General features: G+C 43.5%; 1 protein-coding gene across 10 annotated transcripts in view; it reads left to right on the top strand.

The window, feature by feature from the left end:
- AMBRA1 (autophagy and beclin 1 regulator 1) overlaps positions 1 to 22,681 on the top strand; it is a 141,498-nt gene that overhangs the window by 62,114 nt on the left and 56,703 nt on the right. For all 10 annotated transcript variants that reach the window (XM_082316821.1, XM_082316823.1, XM_082316825.1 and 7 more), the window contains one exon: positions 22,087 to 22,197. In XM_082316821.1, the coding sequence (XP_082172947.1) occupies positions 22,087 to 22,197 (111 nt within the window). The remainder of the gene's footprint in view (positions 1 to 22,086; positions 22,198 to 22,681) is intronic.

Below are 22,681 nucleotides of genomic sequence, written 5' to 3'. Positions count from 1 at the left end.
GATCTAATCCTCCTTTTCACAGTAGGCAGATCTGTGGGGTAATACATCAATGAACATAGCCACGTGGCTTTCTATGCAGTGTGTTTCTGTTATAAGTGTGTTGAGTACTGCTTAATATGGAAAGACGTAAACCTTTGAGTAATCTCGTTCTCTGTGGTCTCTCTCTGATATACCTTGGTGGACACCAAATGACGTAAAAGGCTTAAAATGTGCCTCGAGTTCTTCTGTGACTGGAGAGCTATAGATATCTTACCTTCATCACAAACTTGAAAACTGTTTATAATTTCTGTGAAAGTGCAGCCTTTCATGCAGAAATGTAAAGAAAAGAGGCTGTAGTGCTGAACTGCAAATGCAGGAACTGATTACAGTAGGGAGCGGAAAGCGTGCCTTTGTGGAACTGGTGAGAGGTATCATCTGAGTTGTTGATTTCCTCAACATGGTACTTAAGCTTCTGAAGACAGTAGGATTTTGGAAGTGTGGAGATGACCTTAATTGTGCGACATCCGCTTATTTAACTGTTTGTTTATAAACTTGATTGATGTGTTCTAATAACACACTTGCAGCCTATGAGCTTTCATGAAGCTTAGCTGCTGGACCTCAGCTGTCATCAGTCTTTGCCTCTCCAAGAGCAGCTTTTGGCTATGAAAGTCCTTAACATTCTGCTTGATCATAGTGGAGTATCTCACAAATAAAATCTCCTGATAGTTTGGTGTCGTAGATGGATTGGATGAAGGCAGAATGAAGTCATATACTGTGAGTTAACTTTATCTTAGTATTAGATCCATTGTTGACTTCTACTTCATAGATTCTGTAGCCGTGGCTACAGAGGTATACCACATCATGACTGTGGTCAGAAGGTGACCAAACATTCTTCAGATGAAATCCCTCTCCCAGAAGGCAGAAATCAGTTTGTTAATGGTTAAAAAAAACAAGCCTAGAAACCAACTGGAAATATGTAACTTCTTGTGGCTACAAAGGGGTTGTATAGCTGATCCACAGATGCTACAATCTCCCTAGCAGGTCCATCTTTATAGCACTCTGTCATTTTTCACTGTATTGCAAGACACCAGTGAGTTTGTTTTCTCTGGCTCTGTGCTTTAATTGGCAGTCCAGTCTTGTGCTGCAATCTGTGTCATCCTGTAGCGTTGTACCTTGGCATAATGAAGGCTGAAAGGTAGTTGATGTTACTAGCATTTGCATAACCTACGGGCCATCTCTTCTGAAGTACTAGTCCTGTGCAAAGACCCCACAAAAGTTTCCAAGCTGGTGGCATTGGTTTTGATGCAGATAAATGCTGCTCAGAGCTAAAGAGTGTTTACTTCTCCTGTCTAGCTAGACGTCTCCTGAAAGCGTATCAGTGTATCATAGGTAGCGTTGAGAGAAAGCCATTAACATATGCGTTTATGTGATGGAAAAGGTTGTGTGTGTTGTTTCCAGTTAGCCTTTCCCTCCCATCCAAAATATCAAATTCTACAGTGAGAATCTGTGCGGTTACTCATCCTCATTTTGATGTCCACTCCTGCTGTACGCTGACGCGTACAAAAAACATAGACAGCTAGAAAGCGTCAGGGGACTTTGTGTGCTGGAATGGAAGAACGTTAATCTGGCTGTCTGCTTATGATGCTTTGCTTGCTCTATGCCTCTGTTCACTTGCTGCTTCCATTTAGCAGCAAAGGTGCTCTGTGGGCACAAACACTTCTCTGTCAGCTGTGAACAGATCCAGTTCGAATTCTTCGGTTGGGACACTAAGAGTGCAAAGCACTAGAGATTGAAGGGCAGAGGGAATGAACTTTCATCAGAACCCTTGTAAGATGCTATCCCCTATTAGATTCTAGAGACTAGGGTACTCTCAAGGCTTGAGTGACTCCAAAAACCAGTTTAATTTCAAAAGTAAATTTGTAATAATATTTTGTATATCAGTGTCCCCATGTGGAAAGAACTGCCTCATCACACCTGAGAGCTGGAGATGGTCCAAAAGTCTCTTAAATCTTGCACAATAAAGGTGAACTGAAAAGTCAAAATAGTGCTATTAGCACTTTAAAGCCTGGTCTTGCTCAGTCCTTTTTGTTCTTGTCTTTTCTTTATGCTTTTGCAGCTCAAGCCGTAGTTCATCTCAATCTGCTAAGTCTGGGAATGTGTTAATTGAGAGGGATGTGAGTCAACTGAAAATAAGAATCCACAGCTATGTGCACTATGGGGGGTATTTACACTGTAATTTTGGGGGCATCTGACTTGGGAGGCTAAGCTTCCTGTATAGTTAGTAGAGAAGGAGAAGCTTCTGCTCTGATTCATCAGCTGAAGTGAGCTGAACTTAGGTGCCCTGAATCTCCTGTGGAGCACTTACCATTGATTGTATAGGGAGCTCTGGAAGAGTACCTTTCTGCTGTGGATACCTTAGATGCCTAAAATTAGGCAGGTTGCATCCTGCTCTGATGGCTGAGTGTAGAAAGGATGCTATCTAGAAGAGAAGCCTGAGCAGAAGGGATGAAATTAAAGCAGCAAAGGTCTTATAAGAAACTAAGGAACTCTGAGAGGAGAAAAAGCAACAGCTGTTTGGTTTGTATGGAGGGTGTTCTTTCATGTGTACTTTGCTTTCAGAAGTAAACACTGCTTGGCAGAGTGGCAGTGCCAAGGCAGCATATAGCTTTACTGTTGATCAGTGCTGCTCACCTGCTTGCTTTATTTTCTGTGTTTACCCACTGAAAAGGTGGAGTTGCTCACCACCTCCCCCCCTCCCAGTACACAAACCCTACCACTGTCTGCAGTCAAGTTTTTTTAGGAAGGGCTGTACCCTTTCTCTGTTTCTGTAGCTTTTTGTTCTGTGGGGTTTTTTTGTGGTTTGTTGGTTTTGTTTTGTTTTGTTTTTTAATTTTTGTTTTTAAACTTATTCTGGACTGCAAGCATTAATGGATATTTCGAGACCAGTCAGACAGTGCATGCTTAACTCCCTGCTCAAGACAAATGAGCTTTGTGTGATAGGGATTTCTTTTTCTTGCTTCCACCTGCGCAATTTGAAGCTGGTACTGCCATTGTCACATGGTGTGCAGCACTGTTGGAAATGTAATTCTGCTAGCCAGGAGTATGGAACTTGGTTTTACAGTGTGAATGAGCCTGCCTGCTGCAGGAGCCCTTTCTCAGACCACCTCAGTCTCAGATACTCAATAAAGACTCACGTGACTTCCTGCTACGTTATGCTCCTCAATGTTTATGCTTCCTATGTAGCACAGTCCTGTGACCTGTTTGTTAATTTCTTCTGTTTCCCACTCCATGTCCCTTCCTGCTGTGTGTTGTGCATTGATACGACAGTCTGCGGACCTGTCAACAACCTGTATTTAATGGAGTAGGCAAGAAGCTCTGGTACTTGATCAGAAGCTGTGCTAGATGTGATACAAGGAGACTCATTGCAGGTACGCTCCTTGTTGCTACTGTGTCTTTTCCATGGTTTGTGCTCAAAACATGGCTACAGGACTCAGCAGGTAGGGTTTTGGTATTATGAGAAACAAAACTCTTGTTTTCCTGTATGTAGGAAGATAATGCAGCAGTTTTGTTGATGCAGCAGAGCTTTTTGCAATTGTCGTGCAGCTCCTGGATGCATTTAAAATATTGTTTCTTGTGCCCCACAAGCTAACATGTTAGGTAAGGGAATGCACACGTACAGTAATCAGGTTTTATTAGTAAGTGAATTAGCCTTATGTCTTGTAACTGGATGTTTTCTGGATCTTTCATCATGCCTTGCTCTTCTGGTTTCATGCACTCAAAATGGGTAAAAGAGGCCCACTTTGAGCATATGCAGATAAATAAGGAAGTATCTACAGGACAGCATTGTGTGAAAAGCTCTTCAGGAAAGCAGACTTTGGCCTGTTCAGGGATCTGCTTGGCGCCAGTACGTACTGTTTAACATCTTCATTCATCACCTGGATGATGGGTTGGAGTGCTCCTTCAGCAAAACTGGGAGGAGTAGGTGGTGAACCAGAAAGCTGTGCTGCTATTCAGAGGGACCTTCATAGGCTGGGAACTGGGCCAACAAATCTCATGAAGTTCAGTGAAGAGAAATGCCAAGTCCTGCACCTGGGGAGGAATGACCCCATACACCAGGACGGGCTGTGGACCTACTGTCTGGAAAGCAACTTTGCAGAAAAGGACCTGGGGGTCCTGGTGGGCAACAAGTTGAAATGGAAGTAGCAAATATGCCCATGCAGAAAAGAAGGCCAACAGTATACTGGGTTGAATTAGGAAGAGCGTTGCCAGCAGATTGAGGGAGGTGATTTTTCTCTTCAGCCCTGGTAAGGCCACATTTGGAGTGCTGTGTCCAGTTCTGGGCCTCTAGTGCAAGAAAAGCATGGACATATTGGAGTGAGTGCAGCAAAGGGCCACAAAGATGAGGAAGGGATTGGAGACACTGATTTGAGGGGAGAGGCTGAGAGAGCTGGCACTGTTCAGCCTGGAGAAGAGTGGGCTTGGGGATGGATCTTGTCAATGTGTATTAAATAACTGAGAGAATGAAGACAAGAGAGCCAGGCTCTTTCCAGTGGTGCCCAGTGAAAGGACAAAAGGCAATGGACACGAACTGAAATTCCATTTGAACTTAAGAAAACTTTTTTTTTTTAATTGTAAGAGTGGTCAAGTGCTGGAACAGGTTGCCCAGGGAGATTGTGGAGTCTTCATCTTTGGAGATATCCAAGTTTGACTGGAGATAGTCCCCAGTAGCCTGCTGTAATTCACCCTGCTCTGAGCAGGGGGGTGGACTAGAGCACCTCCAGAGGTCGCTTCCACCCCTGATTCTCTGAATCATGTGAGTGCACAGGAGCAGTACATGATGCTTGGGTTCAGTGTAGGTGAGAATGGAGTTTGTTTTAGCTGAAGCTGTGTTAAACACTGTGTTTCAGCAATAGGTACAGCTGCTTCTGGTTGCCTGTATTGGCATTGTCTGCTAAGCCTATTGTAAAACCTTGTGATGGCTGTTACTGCAGAGGACTTCTGGCTCTTTCAAGGTTTGTCTGAGAGAGCAGATGTTACTGAAGAATGCTTTGTTACTAGCTTTCCGTGAGGATACTTATTTTGTGCCAAGAGTCTCTCATTTTCAGTTCTTTTTGGTAAGCTGAACCAAAATCTGAAAACCCTTCAATCACCCACTTATGAAGCATAAGTGTCCATAGAAAGAGTTGGTGTGGATTAGCAGCTGTACCTTATAAGCATAATTTACAACTGTATTTGCAAGTGAGATTAGAATGAGCACAACTTTTCTGGTCAGAGTGAGTGCAGACCACTTTGTTTTACAGGATATGCTTGACGAGGTCTGAAGTGTCAGGGGATTTTTGGCTAGTACTTGGAGATGTGACTGCACTGAGATTAGCAGTAGTTGGAAAGATCTGCGTTTACTCAAGTGCACCAGACACTGCCTGTGACTGGCTGCATTTCAGGAGTTTTGGAGATGTTTGCGGTACATTGTCCTTGGTTATGCTGCCCCATGAGAGAAGTTAGAGAAATGTGTATGACTTTGTCCTCCACGTGAGAAAGTCCTGTTAAAGGGTTAAGAGGTCCAAAATACAGAGCCTTGAAGTGGTATTTACACTTTTACCTTTATGTTTCCCAGAAGAGATGATGGTGCAATTGCGGGGTTATTGTCACCAGCCCTGGTACATAGGCTTCTATATGCATTTGTGGTTCAGATGGGGACAGAGTGGTACTCAAAGCCTTGAATTAGGCTGAAACAATAAGGAAGATTTTTGGACAGTTAAGGGAAGCAGTTTTATGGAATTACTCTGGGGCAGAGGCAAGATGTATTTCAAACAAGCCAGCTGTTAAGCACTCTTAAGAGCCTAGAGTTCAGTGTTAGCAGTCTATTGCTGTTGGCCTTTCAAAGAACCAGGTGTTTGGGGTCTGGGGTCAATCCACTTCTGTCTGTAGACAGTAAAATATGGAGTGTGACAGTGGCAATCTCAATCTGTTTATTTTGAGGGCAGATCTTTCCTGCAGTCATTCCCAGTGATGATCCAAGCAACGATACGTTGTGGGTAAATCAACATTATTACAGTCCAGAGTGAGATTAGATACCTTGGGACAAGTAATGTGTATCCCATTTGCAGTTTGTGCAGGTTTGTTTTGGGCAAAGTAGTGACTCTGAAAATGTCTTTGGGGAATTGCACGTGAACCAAAGGAACATGACTTCTTGTCACGATGACATAGGTCTAAGACCTCATATAGGCAGGCAATATCAGGGAGTATGAAACTGCTGTTGTTTTTTTATATGGTCTTATTAACACTGTTCCAGATGGTGTGGAAATCCATGTGCAACTCCTGTGTCTGCACTTCAGAAGGGCTCAAAGTAGCTGAAGGAAGAATTAGCTGAGGAAAACTTCAGCTACAGAATGACATAAGCTTAATGAACTTAGCTAATCAAAGAAGTAGTAGGTAGTCGTTGTTACTTGATTGGTCTGGATATATCTATGTGAGGGAAAGACTTCTGATAGAGCATCCTTTAATTCAATAGACAAAAGATGCAGAAGCTGATGTCAGACCAATTTAGACTGGAAACAAATGGCAGATGCTTGAGTGGTAGTGGTGTTAGGGGTTTTTTTATTTCTTGAAGTCCTGCTGCATAAAGTTCACCACTCTACCTGATGGTAGCTAATTGCTCAAACAGATGTTTTTTTTCCAGTACATGGAGTGTTTAAACTAGCAAAATTGTTGCCTGGGCTCAAGGGGAAGTTTATGAGCACAGGACTGGTCCCACAGTTCCTGGTGTATGTACAGGAGTCTTGATGGGATGTCTTCAGTGGTCCCAGTGCAGGAGAGGTCCCACTAGCTGTTTGCATCATGTCAGCGAGCACTGAACCTGAGAAAGCTTGTATATTGTATTTGCTGATGCAGACTGTCCCAATAAGCCTTTCTTTGTATTGGTGGCTGGGAAGCTAAAGCTGGCTTTGAGATTCAGAAAAGCATTGGAGAGAGATGATGATGTTCTTAAAAGTGAAGGGTGCAGGCTGATTCCTTTTGTGTGCATTGTTAAAGCGATGAATTTCTAGATATCATTATATCAGAAGGGGTAAGGCTTTGCAGAAGTGCTCATCTTTTTGTGGGCGGTAAGGGCCCCTTGGGGACCTGTTTCTTTGTGGGTGGTAAAGCTCACTTAGCCATAAAAGTATTTTCCCACAGCTTGCTGCCTCCTCTTTAAAGGGGGAAGGAAAAAAAAAAAATTACCCACGCTCCAGAGCGCAGCGGGGACCCGTGTGATCTGCCATGCTGAGGGGTAGGAATTCTCAGTGGACTGCCGCGTTTGGCTGTCATCTTTGAAGAGAACAGTCATGATTTTTGCTTAAGTGTTTTACATGGGGGGGGGGGGGGGGGAAACAACCACCACAAAGCAAACCCTGAGCCAGATTTGCTACACCCAATATAGAATATCTTCATAGACATTTTTATAGCCACCCTGGCATAAAGATGGAGGAAGCTCTTGCTATGGCAACATAGTTGTATGATGTATAAGGGATCTGATAAGGATGCTGTGTACTGATCTCCAGCTCCCTTTCCCAGGTAGACAGGATTGTACCACTGGATCCTTCTGCTTGCTGCCCTGGAGTTTAGTTTTGTTTTTTGTTTTTTTGGATTTTTTTATACTTGAGCATTAATGTATCAGTCTGTTATCACTCAATGTATACAAATGGAAGGTTGTTGCTACCTATTAGATTCTGCAGTGATAGTTTTCTCTCCGCATAGTATCGTTACCTCAGCTTGCTCTGTTGGTTTTATGCTTCTGGCCTGCTGGCTTTCCTTGATTAGGGGGAAGATGTACGGGAAGGTATTGTAAGGTTAGTCACAACTTGCCTGCCTCTTTGGAGTTACTTTTGACTTGTGGATTTGTTCATCCCAGATGGGTTTACCTTACCTGTATGGTGTACCTTAACATGAGCCACACTTCAGAAATCGCCCTCTCTGCATGGAGGCTGGAGGAGTTTTAGAACATGCCCTCGGCAAGAGCAGAGCCTAGGGAAATAAATTTAGACTGTGGACTTTTCCCAAAACGTAAAAGCTGCATTTGTTGGTGGTTTTGGAGTATTAAACATGTGGAAGGTGCTAGGTGTCCTGCATGAGACGGAGAAATTCTTAAAGAAAACCAAGCAGAGGATCCAAACAGTATTTGTGCAATAGCAAACGCAAGCCTTAGTCAGGATGAGAGCACTACATAAACTCATACCAGCTTATTAACTGGTTGCCGTAGAACTCAATCAAAAGTAAATGCAGACAGCAGGAGATTTTGTACACTAACAAATCTAAACAAGAACCAAGGGTGGACATGAACTTCATATGTCTCCCCCTTCCCACCCCCTGTTTTTTAAAAATTAGTATACTACCACCTCTGGAGTGGGGCAGAAGAGGGAATGATCTCCAGTGTCTGCAGGAGCTCAGTGAGTTGGTTTTGAACTAAGCAGGAGCCGCAAGTCAGTGCTGCTAAAGGAAGCTGTATTTTGCTTTCTTGAGCAGTAGGTTGACACGCTCCTGCTGAGCTCAGTGTGGGCTGTAATCCAGCAGCCCTGGCATGCAGGAGTTATCATGTTCTGAGAGTTCAAAATCAGCGGGAGCTGTGAGCCAGCCTCTACGAATGTAATTGCTCTGGGCTCTCAAGTCCTGCTGAGTTCCCTGGTAGCCTGGCTTCTGAGTCCAGCTCTTGCTGGTGTGGGAACCAGGTTCACATTTCTTTCCCTTGCTTCACGCGCTGCCTGAAACTATGTACGATTTCATCTGTGTCAAGCTGCTTCAACCCACCTGTTTTTGCAGCAATGGGTGGGAAGGAGTACGTAGGTGTGGCTTATGACCCATTAGATAACTTCACAGCTGGCAGCAAGCACAGGGATCAGTGTGGAAGAAGTTGTGGTGATGTTCATAATTGCTCATTTGTCTCCTTCAGCATCTTTGGGGGTGGTGAGTGTGGTAGGACTGGAAGTCATTCACTGATGGCAAGGGAGGAGTAATCCAAGAATCAAAAATGTTACCACCTTTGCTAAGTAAGAGATAATGATCATGGTTAGACTGCTAGTCCTGAGCTTCGACTGGGAAGGGGGTTACTAGAAGTGGAGCAGCTTTAGTAGTATTTGAGAGATGGAAGGTAGGCTGGAGAGGATCCAAACTGGACTTGTCAGAAAAAGAAAAGTGACTGCTGGGAGTTCACATGGTGCAGTTTGAGAGCTAGACATGAGAAGAACACGGGGGTGAGTGCATTTCCCCTTCTCACCCTAGACATCCAAATGATGATCCAGAGTCTCTGAGGAGTTTAGAGATGCAAGAAGTTAATGCATGTTTGTATTGTGAGAGGAAAGAGAAGAGCATAGAAATGTGTACTGTCAAATGGCAGGGGATGGGGACTGGCACAAAATAGGAAGATGGGGATAAAATCATAGAGGCAGGTGGAGTGCTTAGAAGGGTTGGGAAGATGCATCTGTATGTGATGGGAGGAATTGCAGGAGGGGAAGGGAAGGTTGAAAGGATGGAGGAAGTAATGTCACTTTGTAATTTTCCTATAAGCAACTGATATTCTGCACGGAGAGAAATGGAGGCTGGAGGAGGGGAGGGTTTGAGGAATGAGTCAAAGGTGGTGATGAGGCAGCTGGGATTGCAGGCGTGGGTTTCAGTTAAGCTGGAGAAACACTTTGTCTTCTTTCAAACAATTGTTCATATTAGCATTCATGGTGTGGGCATGCATGCACCCATCCATGTGACGTCTCCTGGTGTGCTGCACACACAAGTTGTTTGAGGATCTGTCTTTTGGTTCATGACAGACCAACCCAGTCAGATCTCTGTCTTCCCTGAGGTGCCGAAGTAGAACAGTTGTGTAGTGGAGGGAATTGGTCTGGTGACAGTTTTCATTAGAGTTGTCTCGCAATAGATGGTGGAATGAGAACTGGTATCGGGGTGGGTCAGGCTCAAAATCTGGTGGGGAGCATGACTGGGGAAAGGAGGCAAACACCCAACACACACACACATGTACACACCCCCATACTCCATTATGAGGACACAGAAAAGCATGAAAACTAATTTGACAGAGTAGAAGGGAAAGAAGACACAGGAAAAAGAGGGCTGAGGGCAGACAAACAACTAACAGTGCGTATAGACTGGAAATCATAGCAAGATGGAGTGAGAGAGAGAAGGGCTGGTGGTAAACACTGGAAAACATTAAGTTGTGGTGAGGAGGGAGTCAGTAACAAAGTTTAGAGAAAGAGCTTATAGGCCACATGGAATGAACAGATTTGCAAAGATTTTGAAAGATGAGGTGAGAAAGCGTGTCACTAAGGATGTGGTTGGGTTCACTATGTGGAAGGCATGTGAGGGGAGTGTGTTTCTATCTTTTCCTGGCCCAGCTTGGTCGCTGAGGTTCCACAGAAGACCCCTCGTTTGCTAGGTATGTGAATGTCTGTTGATACAAGAAACAGCAAAAGCTGAAAGCAAAGCCCTGCCATAACGTCTCTGCTTGCAAAGACACTAGCTGTAACTGCATGTCAGTCTCCCCACTCTTGTGATTTTAATGAGCTACTGCCTAACTTCTGCTGTCCTCTGACTTGTGAGGCCTAATAAAATTGTCCTTTGGGACAATTTTACACTGAGTCCTACGACTGAGAGGCTGACCTGGAGTGCTCATCATCATCTAGGCTGTATCACTGCTGATTCTTTGATCTGGTAGGAGCTGGAGCTCTGGCTCTGCTGCTGTGAGAATGAGATCTTGGAGCCTCTCACCAAAGTTTCTTTTTAGTTTGTGAGCCCTGCCTCCAGTATAGCATGGCCTGCTCCAAATCTCAATGGTGTATAATCTAAAATCTTACCGCAAACCAGTAAATTGTGATTGCCCTGTTTTCATCGTCTGAATTTCCCTTCACTCTTGCTTATAACTGCTGTGTGGAGTAGCTGTGATGGTTATATTGTATAGCAGCTTCTTGGACAGGTCTGCTTACTATCCTCTGGAAGTACTGTGAGCTAATTCAAGCTGGATTAAGGTCAAGTCTGCACTAAAAGGAAATAAAACCCATCTGAAGTATCCATCCGTTGTGCAATGCAGGGCCTGCATGCTGAGTAGCTAAGATGTACTTCTGCTGCCTTGAGCTTAGGTCTTAGTTTTTCTGTGTGTGGCTTTGAGTTTGACTTGTAATACTCCTTAAAATAATGGGATAAAGTGTTAGTCTCTTTTCATCTTGTAGTCACTTTTGTAATTGTAGTGGATTGGACCTGTCTGGGTTGAACTCAGCTGTGGCACTGATTTACAGAAGTCACTGCAAGGTTATGAGCTTGGCTGAACTCCTTGGTGGAGCCCTGCTGCCCTCTGGGAGCTCTGACGCTGCGTCATGGTTCTGAGTGTCGCGCCGTTACTTTCGCGTTGTTACACAGTGGTCCATCAGGGTGTGGACCCGCGTGCTTCGTCAGTCCTGCTCCGCATCCTCTGGGATCTGGGTCACCCCTCGAGCCTGCATCTCTGCATTGGCTCTATGTGGAGATCCCTGTGGATTTGCTGAAGTGCTGGAACCTGCTTTGTGCATTAAAGCTAATGGCAATAAGGAATGAGTCTTGTTTCCATTGCTGTCATCTAGATCATGCCAAACCACCCGCAAAACTTCCTCCATCAGAAAGTACTCAAAACACTGTGAGAGCCGAATACTTTTTTTGCTGTAGGTTTCTTTTACTTTGTTCTTTTTCAGTTGGAACGATGTGGTCTCCCCATTGTGTTCTTCCAGCCTGGGCTTCCTCCTTTCCATCTCACCGTGCTTTAAATTTTAACTGCCTTCCCATTAGTTAAACTATTGATAGATTTTGTGTTTTCCCAGCTTGCTCATTTTCTGCTTTTTTTGGTTGTTTCCCTGTTCACCACTTTACCAAGAAAACAGCGAGCCCAGATGCTTACTTCACAGTTCCTGTCCTGCCTTGTCTTTTGCTCGTCAGATTGGGGATACCTCATAAATTTTTCCCTTTAGCGATGTCTTTCCAGTTTTGTATTCCCAAACAAGGTTAGTGCCTGTTTTCTTTGCAGGCCTGTTTTCTTTGCAGGACCCACCGGCCTGAGAAGAGGCTCTTAATGAGTACAGCACACCCTTAAAATACATTTTTAAATGCCACCTGTCAGCTCTTCATTTGCCCTAAGACACTTTGTTAGTTTATTATATGGAGTTTATTTAAGTTGTCAGGACCTGCAGTGTTATTAATGGAGGTGCATTTTTCTCTGAGAGCGTGTGACTTCATCTTAACCTCCCTAGACGAGTACAGATTCAGAACAGACAAGTATTTCCTCAGCAGACCTATCCCGCTCACAGGATATTATGGCTGTGAAATGTAATCAACCATTGAGCGTGTTTAGCTTAGTGCTCTGTGTTGTGGTGGTAGCTCAGTCCGTGTTGCTAAGCTGACACAGCATTTTCATTGCAAGTTTGGATGCACAGGGCTTGTGCTGGAATATAGCAGTCCTGAAATGTGTTTAAGGATAGTAAGAATTTTTGCAAGTCTCCCATTCACTGGCAAGTACAAGGCTTTGAATGTGTTTCTGCGCTTGGAGCTTTTATTAATACTGCGTACTGCCATTTCCACAATGAAAAGCGGCTGCAGTGTGGAAGCTTGGTGTTGTACTGATACACAGTTAAATCTCAGGAATTCAGACCCTTCTAGGGAACATACTGCTTCTTGGACTAGTGAAAGTTTGTATTATTGCAATGTGGTGGTTGATAAGACATGCATGTGCTCTACGAAGATACTCCTGAGGTTTTTTTCCACTGCAGATGAGTGTTTTGGCATAAGACGTGCACGTTTAAAGTTGTGCTAAGCACGCATTCTTACAGTAAGAGCTGCAAAGGCAGTAGCAGGCATTTGGCTTGCTGATTTGTTTGGATTAATAGGATTTCATGTAGTTAAAATGCACACTCACAATGAAAAAGGCTCTTCTGTGTAAAAGCAGTTTTACTCATTATTTTTGCATCTATTCTGTATCTGTCTGTTGGCATAGCTATATTGGTTAGATGGGAGTGCCGTTACAACACTATTTGAGCCTCTGCTCAGGAGAGGAATTACTCGGTGTGAACTGAAACTGTGGCCACACTAATTTATGTGCTATGGAGTTGATGATGAAGTATAACCTGTGTGTAATATGGGCTACAGTTGGCAAGTGTCTTGGCAAACGGTCCCGACAACGGTTTTGGCAGGGCTGGATTAGTCTGATACTGAGTTAGTGTCTATGTTAGACGAGTGAACTGCAGTAGAACTAGTAGACAGCGTGGGTGGTGTGACAGCTGTGGAGGACACGAGCATTAGCCTTGGGTGGTAAGGACATTCTGGTTAGGCAATGACAGCAACCCTGTGAAGGAGTTTTTTGTTGCTGCAGTGGGGATATTCCTCTGAATCCAGACAAACTCTGCTAGACCAAAAAGTTAACTTCTTTAATGATTGTTGGGTGCAAAAGTGTGTCTATACCATAACGATTCGGTTTCTCAGTGCCAGTGTTACTGGCCGAGGCACTGCTAATGGAAAGGCTAGCTGTGGATGTGCCAGCGGGACCTTGCAAACTTTTTCTTTGGTAAGAGAGCTGGTGCCAGGATGCAGGCAGGCAAATGACCCTTAAAAGTCAAATGTTTAGCTTTTTTGTTTTGACATACAGCAGCAATATTTGAGGACTCTTCCCAGCCTGAGTCACATCACACAATGAGCTCAGATGGGCCCTTGTGCTGGGAGGGCCATTTAAGCAGGAGAGGGGAAGCCTGGGCAGGCAAGTCCCTGTTCCTGGTATAGCTTCTTGGGGAAGTTTGTCCTTGTGGTCTTCAGAAATAGGGCAAAGTGAGATGGGAGCTCTGGAGACTTGAGAGCTTAGAGTCTGGTGCCTGCTCACAGCTCCTTGGTGGAAGGCTGCCCCCTTTGTCTAGTCTCTGCAAGACTCTCCGTCCAAGGCAATTAGGATTAGCAGGCACATTTCATGCTCTGAAAAGTCAGAAAGGGAAAGAAGAAGGAGTTTTACAAAAGGAAATGCCTGCCAGGCACAGATTTCACTCTGTTTTTGTGCAGAGAATAAACACAGACGTGAAGGTTAAAAAGCAGACTTCCAACAGCATTTAATGAACGGCTTGGAAATGATGCAAGGGACTTAGTGATGGGAGAGAGCGGAGGCATTGCAAGGGGCAGAGTTGGCAGAGGGAGGAGCCCACATGACAGACAGCACAGATTAGCTATTGAGACCTTCCTAGTTCACCTTCACAGGGATTTTGTGAAACTTAAACTCTGGCAGGAGAGATGTGGCATTTTGATCTGGAGAGTCACCTACTGCGTCTGGAAGCTTAGAAGGGAGGAGGGCTGTGAACATGCCCTCATGTGTGGGTTCAAACAGAGGTGAAGGAAGAGAATACCTGTTTCTTTAGAGACTGCAAAGTTCAGCGCTCTTCTGCCTTTTCATCTAGCAGTGTGTCCTGGCCTCATTCACTTCACCCCCAGTTTAATTCTGAAAAACACTTTTCTCTTGCAGTGTCAGTTGCTTGGGAGCTGATTTCAAATACATTATCTTACTGATTTTTTAGTAGGTTGATACGGACCTCCAGATGGAGAAACGACTGTAGTCCAGATTATTGTTTCTCCTTACACTGATGAGGTAAAGTTGTCTTTATCTCCCCAGTATTTTCCAATAAATAGGCTTCTGACTCCCATGCCAGCGCAGTAGCTGATGGCTCTTACAGCTGATTCTGTAAATATCAGAGGATTTTATGGTGTATGGAATAACAGATATTAGGAAGAAAGTGTAAACCCTTTTCTCCAATCCTTATTGTTTTTTCTTACGGCTTCTTTATGCATACAGACAAAATCATCTAAAAGGCTGAAAATATTCAGAAAAGGTCAAAACAAAACACTAGTTAAATAAAATGCAGATTGGAATGTATTTTTAGTGCTTGAATATTTTCCCTAAAAGGCTGTACTGTAGGAAACATGTTTTACTGCTTGAATCATATGGTAGTGTGAGGCATGCTTTTAACACATGCTGCTGTCACATGGAAATAAAGAAATGGTCTCAAAACAAGCAACAATGTCTGCAGAAACTTCCTCCAGCAGCTGCAGCAGTTAGCTGATTGGAAGACTCCAGCCTTGACTCCCCTTCCCAGCAAGGGGCCCAAATGAGAAAAGAGAAAGCTTGTTTGCCCACCCACTTCACAAACAACTTGTGAGCTGTTTCAGCCAACGGTAACAGACGGTTCTTTCTGTTTCCATAACCTTTTCCTGTCAAGCTCTTCTAATGATAGAGCATCTCTATTTGCAGGAAGATTTCTCTTGACTGTCTAGCCTGATAATGTTTATTTTCACCTGTGTGCTTCATGGAGCACCTCCATCTCTTTACATACCATTCCAGTACTGTACCTGGTATCAGAATTCCAGGAGTTTCACAGTGGTCCCTAAACAAGTGGTGTTTTGCTGTTTAAAATGTGTATGCATGCGTTCCGTTACATAGTGTAAAGCAACCAATGTAGTGGAGCCTTCCCACAGAACTTCCCATCCACTGCAGCTAAAAGCATCATAAATGACAAACGAGAAAAAAAAAAACAGCTGAGCCTAGGCAGTCCTTGTTCATAAAGGTTTTCTTATAAAGAAGAAAATGGCGCTTACCAGCTTCATTTGAGTTGTACAAATGTAAGAGCACCACTAAGACTTGCAGCTCTGCTTCTTTTGCAAGCAGGATTTGAGGCTTCAGTTCTCTGATGAATTGTATTTACTACCCTGCAAGAATAAACTTTTAAACTATGCAAATGAAGTGTCCTCTGAAGCATAAGCTAAATAATTATATATCAGTAACAAGATACAACTATTTGTGTTCAGTTGCCGAGGTCAGGCTCTTACTTATCTCATTCATCCCTTCTCCTTTCCAGCAGTTGTTGAGCAGTTATGTTGCTCTCCACTCGATCACTAAGGTGAGGCGTGTGTAAGGCACTCTAGTATGCCCACAGTTCAGATGGTATTTCTCTTTACCTTTTTTTTTTTTTGGATGGCGTAAGAGATTATGAATCTTAGAGATGAAAAATAGTGTGCAAAAATTGTTTTAAATCCTGTCAGACTTCCATTGTGTCAAGGCTGTACTTGAGGTGATGATTGGTAGTGATTTAGGAGGTAGAAAGAAGGAATTCCTTCCAATTTATTTGGTTGGGGTTTTTTTGTCTTCAGCAGTACACGTGTGATATCGGATGGTTGCAGAAAGTTCTTGGCAAGTTGGAGACTTGGACCATGATCTGTCACTAACAGTAGCTGACAGGGTTGAGGTGGCTGCAGCAAGGAAATGAAACTGGTTGTTCCTTAATGGTCACCCTGAGTATGATGAGGACTTCCTAAACAGTGACATATGCTTGCTCCAACGTGTATATGCAAAGGCTATGATAAGATACCTTATTTGTCACTGAGTACACGGTTTTCCTCGTCTAAGAGGTTCTATGTGAATATTGCTGGCTCAATTCTTGCTGGTTCTGGAAACTCACCATGCTGTTTCATATCTGATTTTCCAGCTTCCATGTATAGCAGGGTGACAGGAACAGGGGCATCTCTATGGGGTAAACAAAAACAGAGAAGCGGGAATTCTCTTTCATAAGGAGAAAAATTAGCAGCTTGGTGAAGTGCAAGCAATTCAGACAAGAGGGGAATGCATTTGAAAAGGACCTTAACCTCTTCTAATTTCCCTGAGGGAAAACTGGACCCTACCATCAAAGACAAATGCTTCCCAGATGCACTTCTGTATTAATTGTTATATGATCAGACAAAGGAAGATCTCTAACATCAGGAAGGTAAGATGTCAAGGAACCATCATGACTGTATTGGGGATAGAGGCTTTGAGCAGGGTATCTGTTCATTTATTGTTTGTGTTTCTTGCAAATAAACTGATTTCCTTTTGAAGTCTGAAACTTGTGGCTGGAAAATTCCCTTTCCTATATGATGCTTGCATTGTTAACAATGTGAGTGAAGCCCTTGGGCACTTGACTGAGCTCCTATTAGGATGGTCATCTTCACTACCTGCAGCTGAGGCCTGCTCAGATTCCCATAGCTGATAGGACTGTGGAACTCAGCATGCTAAGCATTGCCTCTTTTAAAAGGAAATTTTGCAAGAGGAATGAGCATGAATGGGAAATTGCATTTCTTCTTATTTTGTACATCTGGGTTAAAGGAAAAATAATAGCCTTTTGAAGGGTTCAGCCTTCAGAAAGCATAGACCTCTTTGCGGCTTTCTCAGTTAACATCAAATCTAAGATCCCTTCAGTGCTTAGCATATGCCAAACTACCCTTAGTAACATTTTGTGCATCCATTCATGAAAATTTTTTTGCCCGCTTCCTATTTACAGCTTGCTGGTACATTGAAAAACAAGCAAAATGAATCCTTGAAAATACCAGGTTGCTGTGCATACTGTTTCCTACAGCATTAGCACAATTTTAGATAGTTAGCTTGGCCACTTCAAAGGCAGTGTCTTCGTGGTAACCTGGAACAGAGATTTGCTGGGACTTGTCAAATTCATGTTCAGGATTTAATATATGTACTATGATCAAAGGTAGCCCCTGAAACCAGGCTGCCCCATAAAATACTTTAGGATTGGAGATGTACAAGAACCTGTTACATCTCCACTAGGCTTCAGAGACCAGTAGTCACATTTCAGCTGAATTCAAATTGCTTCAGAACTGGTTCAGAGAATCTGGTGTATTCTTGCAGCAGAGAGCTTTATCCTTGGTTTGTCAAATAGATTTGTCCTGTGTTTTGGGCTTCCTGGAACCTGGATTACAGTAAATATAGAGCCAGTAAATGTAAAACTCGTCAGCTGTGATAGATCCTTTCTGCAAGTGTAGGATAACCTCAGTATCATTATCTACAGTTACAAATGGGCTCATAAAGAGGTAATTACTTTTCAAAGGTACTTAAGCTTAAAGATGCAAGTACTAATCTAGGGGGAATTTTATACCAGGGCCTAATCACTGTCTCACATTGAGTCACAAATTAGCTCAGGGACTTCTCCAGCTTCCTCAAGCTTATCTGTAAGCATCTTAATAATTTTTTCTCTTACTATGAGGGCACCTGCCAGACACTAAAAACTTAAGAGTAAAGGATCTAGTCTAGAAAAAAAAATTGAGCTCTGGTTTCTGTTAAATACATGGGAAAGAAATTCCCATAATACGTAGATGTTCCATGTTCTTGAAACTTGTACCCCAAAGCTTGTGTAGCTCTAGAGTATTAGCTCTTCCTCTGAGAGTCTGATAGTAGTAGTCTGGAAGTATCCTGCTCTCCACTGAAGGAGTACTGGAGTGCCATGGAAAGTGGTTTTGCATTGCTTTTTTTCCCTTTCAGTCTAAACTCGGGCATTGGCTTGCATGGCTTGATTCATAAATGAGCAATAGCTGACTGGCAAAGGTTCATTTCTCCACATGCCAAGATGAGTTGGACCCTCTGAGGGGATTGAGACTGACGGATAAATATCTGTCACATGTAGGTGGCCTATAAGAAAAGATTTGAGGATTTCTTTTTAAGTCTTTGTTAAGACATTCCCCCCCCACTCTTTAAACTCTCTTGTCATGCGCTGAGTGGGGGTGGATGGAGATCGGGGCGGTGGGGGGAGAAGGGGGGGGGCTGCTGAAAGCATTTATCTTCATTTCTGCCATCACCCAGTGTTTATTACGCAGTGATAGACAGACGCAGGAAAGCTGCCAATCAAACCTACGTTCACTGCATTTCAATTGGCCTTCGCTTTGGATTTCAGCATTTTGAAATCTACATCATCTCTGCAGTAAAAGGTCGTTCTGTTCGTGGGGATGGCAAGCCTGAGACCCTCGGGTACCCACTGCAGTCACTTGTGATCCCATCAAACAGTGGAAGACCCAGGAATCAGGACAGACTCGAGCGCTTGGTGAGAACTGCTGCTTGTAAGAGCTGATCTGCTGCTGCCCACATTTAAGAAGCTGAAGTGCGTTGTTTGCCTCCAGGTTACACTAGAACTTAAGAGGCAACAGCACCTTCTTCTGCACTCACCCATGCTGAAACCCTGACTGGGCAAAGCCAGCTGAGAATGGGTTCTCACGCTGCGCGGTGAACAAAAGCTCTGTAGTGAGGATTTTAACTTTCTTAAGTTTTCCGCCCACGGTCTCAAATCTTCCCTATCAACCAATGGAAAAAGCGAACAACAAAGGTTAGGATAGCATAGTTGTGTATTGGGGGGTACTTTCCTCCCTAAATTGAACGTCTCAAATGTTTGCATGCTTTTAATCTTATTTAACTGTAGGACAGTGCATGCGTGCATGTGGGAGGCTTCTGGCAGGACTTGTGATACAAATGTTATTCCACTTTGTTATATGTAGCTGGATATAATTTAATAATTACACTTCTCAATTACATAATTAGTATAAGTAGAGGTAATTACTTAATAAAAACATGTAGATACTGGATTTGCCATTAGTGTTAGGCACACTGGTTTGGAGCCTTTGAGAAATGGACCAGATCCTTCTGAACATGCACCATTCACTCTACGAACCTCGTTCCCTGCGTCCTAATCTTTTTGATAAAGGTAGCTGTTTCCTGAAGCACTACCATTAGTTGATAGCTTTTACTGGCTCTGAAATTTGTGCAGGGCTGTCCTGTAGATGGGGAGGTACTGCTTTTTTCTGTTGTTAGTTTTTCTGTGTAGGATGTGACTGCCTTTAGAGGTGAAGGGGATGCGAGATTTCAATGAAAACCATAACTAACCTGAAGGTTCCAGGGAAAGAGATGAGAAGACCAGAATCTTTACAGAAAAAAAATTCAAAAACATTCGCCAACAGCATTTTTTATGGTACTTGTAGCAGTAGGTGCAACAGTTGTATGAGCCAGATGAACTTGCTGTTTGTGGAGCAGATAGTGATGTTGCTAGGCTTCTGTGATGCAGAGGGAACGCACGATTACTCTCCTAGGGTATGTTATTCTCCAGTTCATATATTACTTGTGATGCCTGCAAAGGTTGTTCTCATTGCAAAACAGGTGATGACTTTGTAATGTTCATCTGTAATAAGACCAATATTCTGGAATTATGTGCCTTGGGTAGTACTTCTGTTGCCTGTCTTTGCCGAGTGTTTCCTTGTCTGACTCAGTCCTGTAAAGCAGTTGCTACCTAGTTGGTGATGTTAGTCACTGTTTCTCTGCAGCAAGTCCCACTGCTTGAAATTCCTAAAGAAACTAGTTTTCTGTTCTCCACCTGGTGGCTGGAGGCAAGACAGCAGAAGAGCTGCCCTTTACCAAACTCGGGCTTGCAATGAGGAGACTTTTAAAGATGAAGCAACATAAAATTTAGTTGTCCTTCCACTTCTGGTTACAAAATGTAGTTTCATTAATGCGTTGAACCTGCTTTCTCCAGTGCATGTCTTTTCTTCAGAAGAGCCCTTTGTTTTGGGGGATATGGAGAACAAGGCCTTGAGCATATGTAAGAGCAATGGAAATGTTCTTAGTTCTGCTCTCCAGGTGATGTGTGTGCGTCTGACAGAGGCAGATACAGAGACTGAGGAGGTGCACGGTGGAGGTTTGTCAGTTGCTGGAGGCCTGGCACAGCTGAATACACAGTGTAAAGCTGGCTGCTCAGAAGTCTTGCTCTTGGCATATTTCTGAGCTTTCTCCAGAACCAAAAATCAGGACTCGAGACAGCTTATCGATGAAAAGAGGACTAGCAGCAGACTTCTTGGCACCAGTTTAGAATTTGCTTCCCTACTTTGCCCTGCCCCACTTTGTTCTTTACTTTGCAGAGAAAACATAAACCCTGTTAGCCTGTGTGTGTGTGTTTGTTTATTTGTTTGTTTGTTTTCAGGGCTTTTTTTTTTTTTTTACAAGCCTGAGTGTTCTGCTGGGATTTGATAAGAAAAGTAAAAATCTAGCCACCCTAGTCTCCTCATCTTCCTCCACACCACTTTCATTTCCTAGCCGTTAGCAAGCTTTTAGCTCTCTGCACAGGCAGCTGGCCTGCTGTGTACTGAATACAGAGTTGTCAAAGTGCTGTCGCTTCCACTATTGCTGCTGTGGCAGCAGAGTCCAGAGCCAGCCCTTCTGGGAGAGCAAAGCCACTGACTTTTCTGTGTGCTTCCCACTGGAGACAGCGTGGAGATGCTGAAATCCAGACTGCGTAGACTCTGGAGGCTGTGGTTTTCCTCATTTGTGCTTGGGGATGATCTTGTTTTGCTCTCCCTCATCAAATTATATTACCTTGAGTTTCTCTATGTGCCAGCATGTGTGTGTAGTACAAGGGCTGCATGTATATGAAGGCTTTAGAGGCTGCAAATAGCATGAGATTTTTGACTCTAGTAGTATTATGGGAGAACTATTTCTTCTCTCCACTTGTCTTCCTAGGAATTGCATTTAATGCCTCTGAGCTTTCTCAAATGTATGCTGACTGGAGTTACCAGTGGCAGTTCCTTTCTGCCTGAAAAAATTATGTTCTTTGTGCTAGTTTCTGAAGTCTTCTGCTTAGCCTTCTGCTTTGGGCTGTTGCACAAATCCTTGGGTGGTTAGCAAGGGTCATGTCATTTGCCTGGAGTCAGGGCAGCCTCTGCCTGCTGTAGGTTGGACCACCCAGAGCAGCAAAGGGCCAGCTTGTAGGTCCTCCTTGCTAATACTTTGTTACAGTCATTACTGTGTGGCAAATATTGTAGGCAACCTGTGTCTTCCAAGTGGAGTTTACGGTAGTAGGAGGGATTATGCCTGCAAATGTGTGTGATTTGCCATTTTCTTTAGTGTATATTCTGGTCTGCCTTCATAGCTGTACTAGAAAATTTTGGGTCTGTGAAAATACAGCTTTGCTAGTTCCAGTAAGTAGAATGCATTTGCACCAAATTGACTGGATTAGGGTTTCTGCCTTGTGAGTCTGGGCAAGTCTTATCTCTCATCAACTTTCTTTTCTTTTGGAAATGTGTTGCAGGGGGGTGCTTTCCTATTAATTTCCTGTGCTCTGTGGCTTATTTAGGAGGTGTTGCCATTTCTGTAAATAAGGTTTCTTTAAGAATCTGAAGTTTTGTGTATAGGATTTTGAAAGGTTTTCTATGGTTTTTGTCTCCCCAGCTGTTTTCTGGATAATCTTCTGGAGGTTAAATTGCTAATTATTTCCTCCTTTTCTGTAGGTGCTGTGATTGGGGATGGACAGTCAGCTGTGGCCAGCAACATTGCCAACACCACCTACCGGCTTCAGTGGTGGGACTTCACTAAATTTGATCTGCCTGAAATCAGCAATGGTAAGCTGGAAAGGTCACCAGTACTTTCTTATAAGTTTGTACCAACCAGAGCTACCACAAGCTCTAGGATCTTCCAAAGGTAGCTGTATGTTGCAGGCCTTGGATTATGTGATTGTCTTGTTGCATTGGGAACTGTAAAATGCTTAGCCTTTTGAAAAAGTTGACTAAAAGCATGCAGGCTGTTCCCGCTCTGTCTAGCTTGTGTATTCTTGCTATCAGCAAATCTATGCATAAATGGGGCTTTTTTGTGAGCATTCTCATGGGAAGATACAATCCTCTTAGAAGAATTCTGTATCCAATCTCCTCATTCTTTCACTGACAAGTTTCTAGAGCGATATTGTCTTTATACCTTTACATTAGAACGTACTAATAAATTGGGCCTGAATTCTCAAACTTATTGACATTAGTGTGGGTTAAAGTGCTGCAATACATTTTGGGAATCGGGGTCCTGGTCTGTTGCTTACCACAGTGTTGCAAGCCAGGG

Source organism: Platalea leucorodia (genome assembly GCF_965183815.1).
Source record: "Platalea leucorodia genome assembly, chromosome: 7".
Lineage (NCBI taxonomy): Eukaryota > Metazoa > Chordata > Aves > Pelecaniformes > Threskiornithidae > Platalea > Platalea leucorodia.
This window is presented reverse-complemented; position numbering and strand designations above follow the sequence as displayed.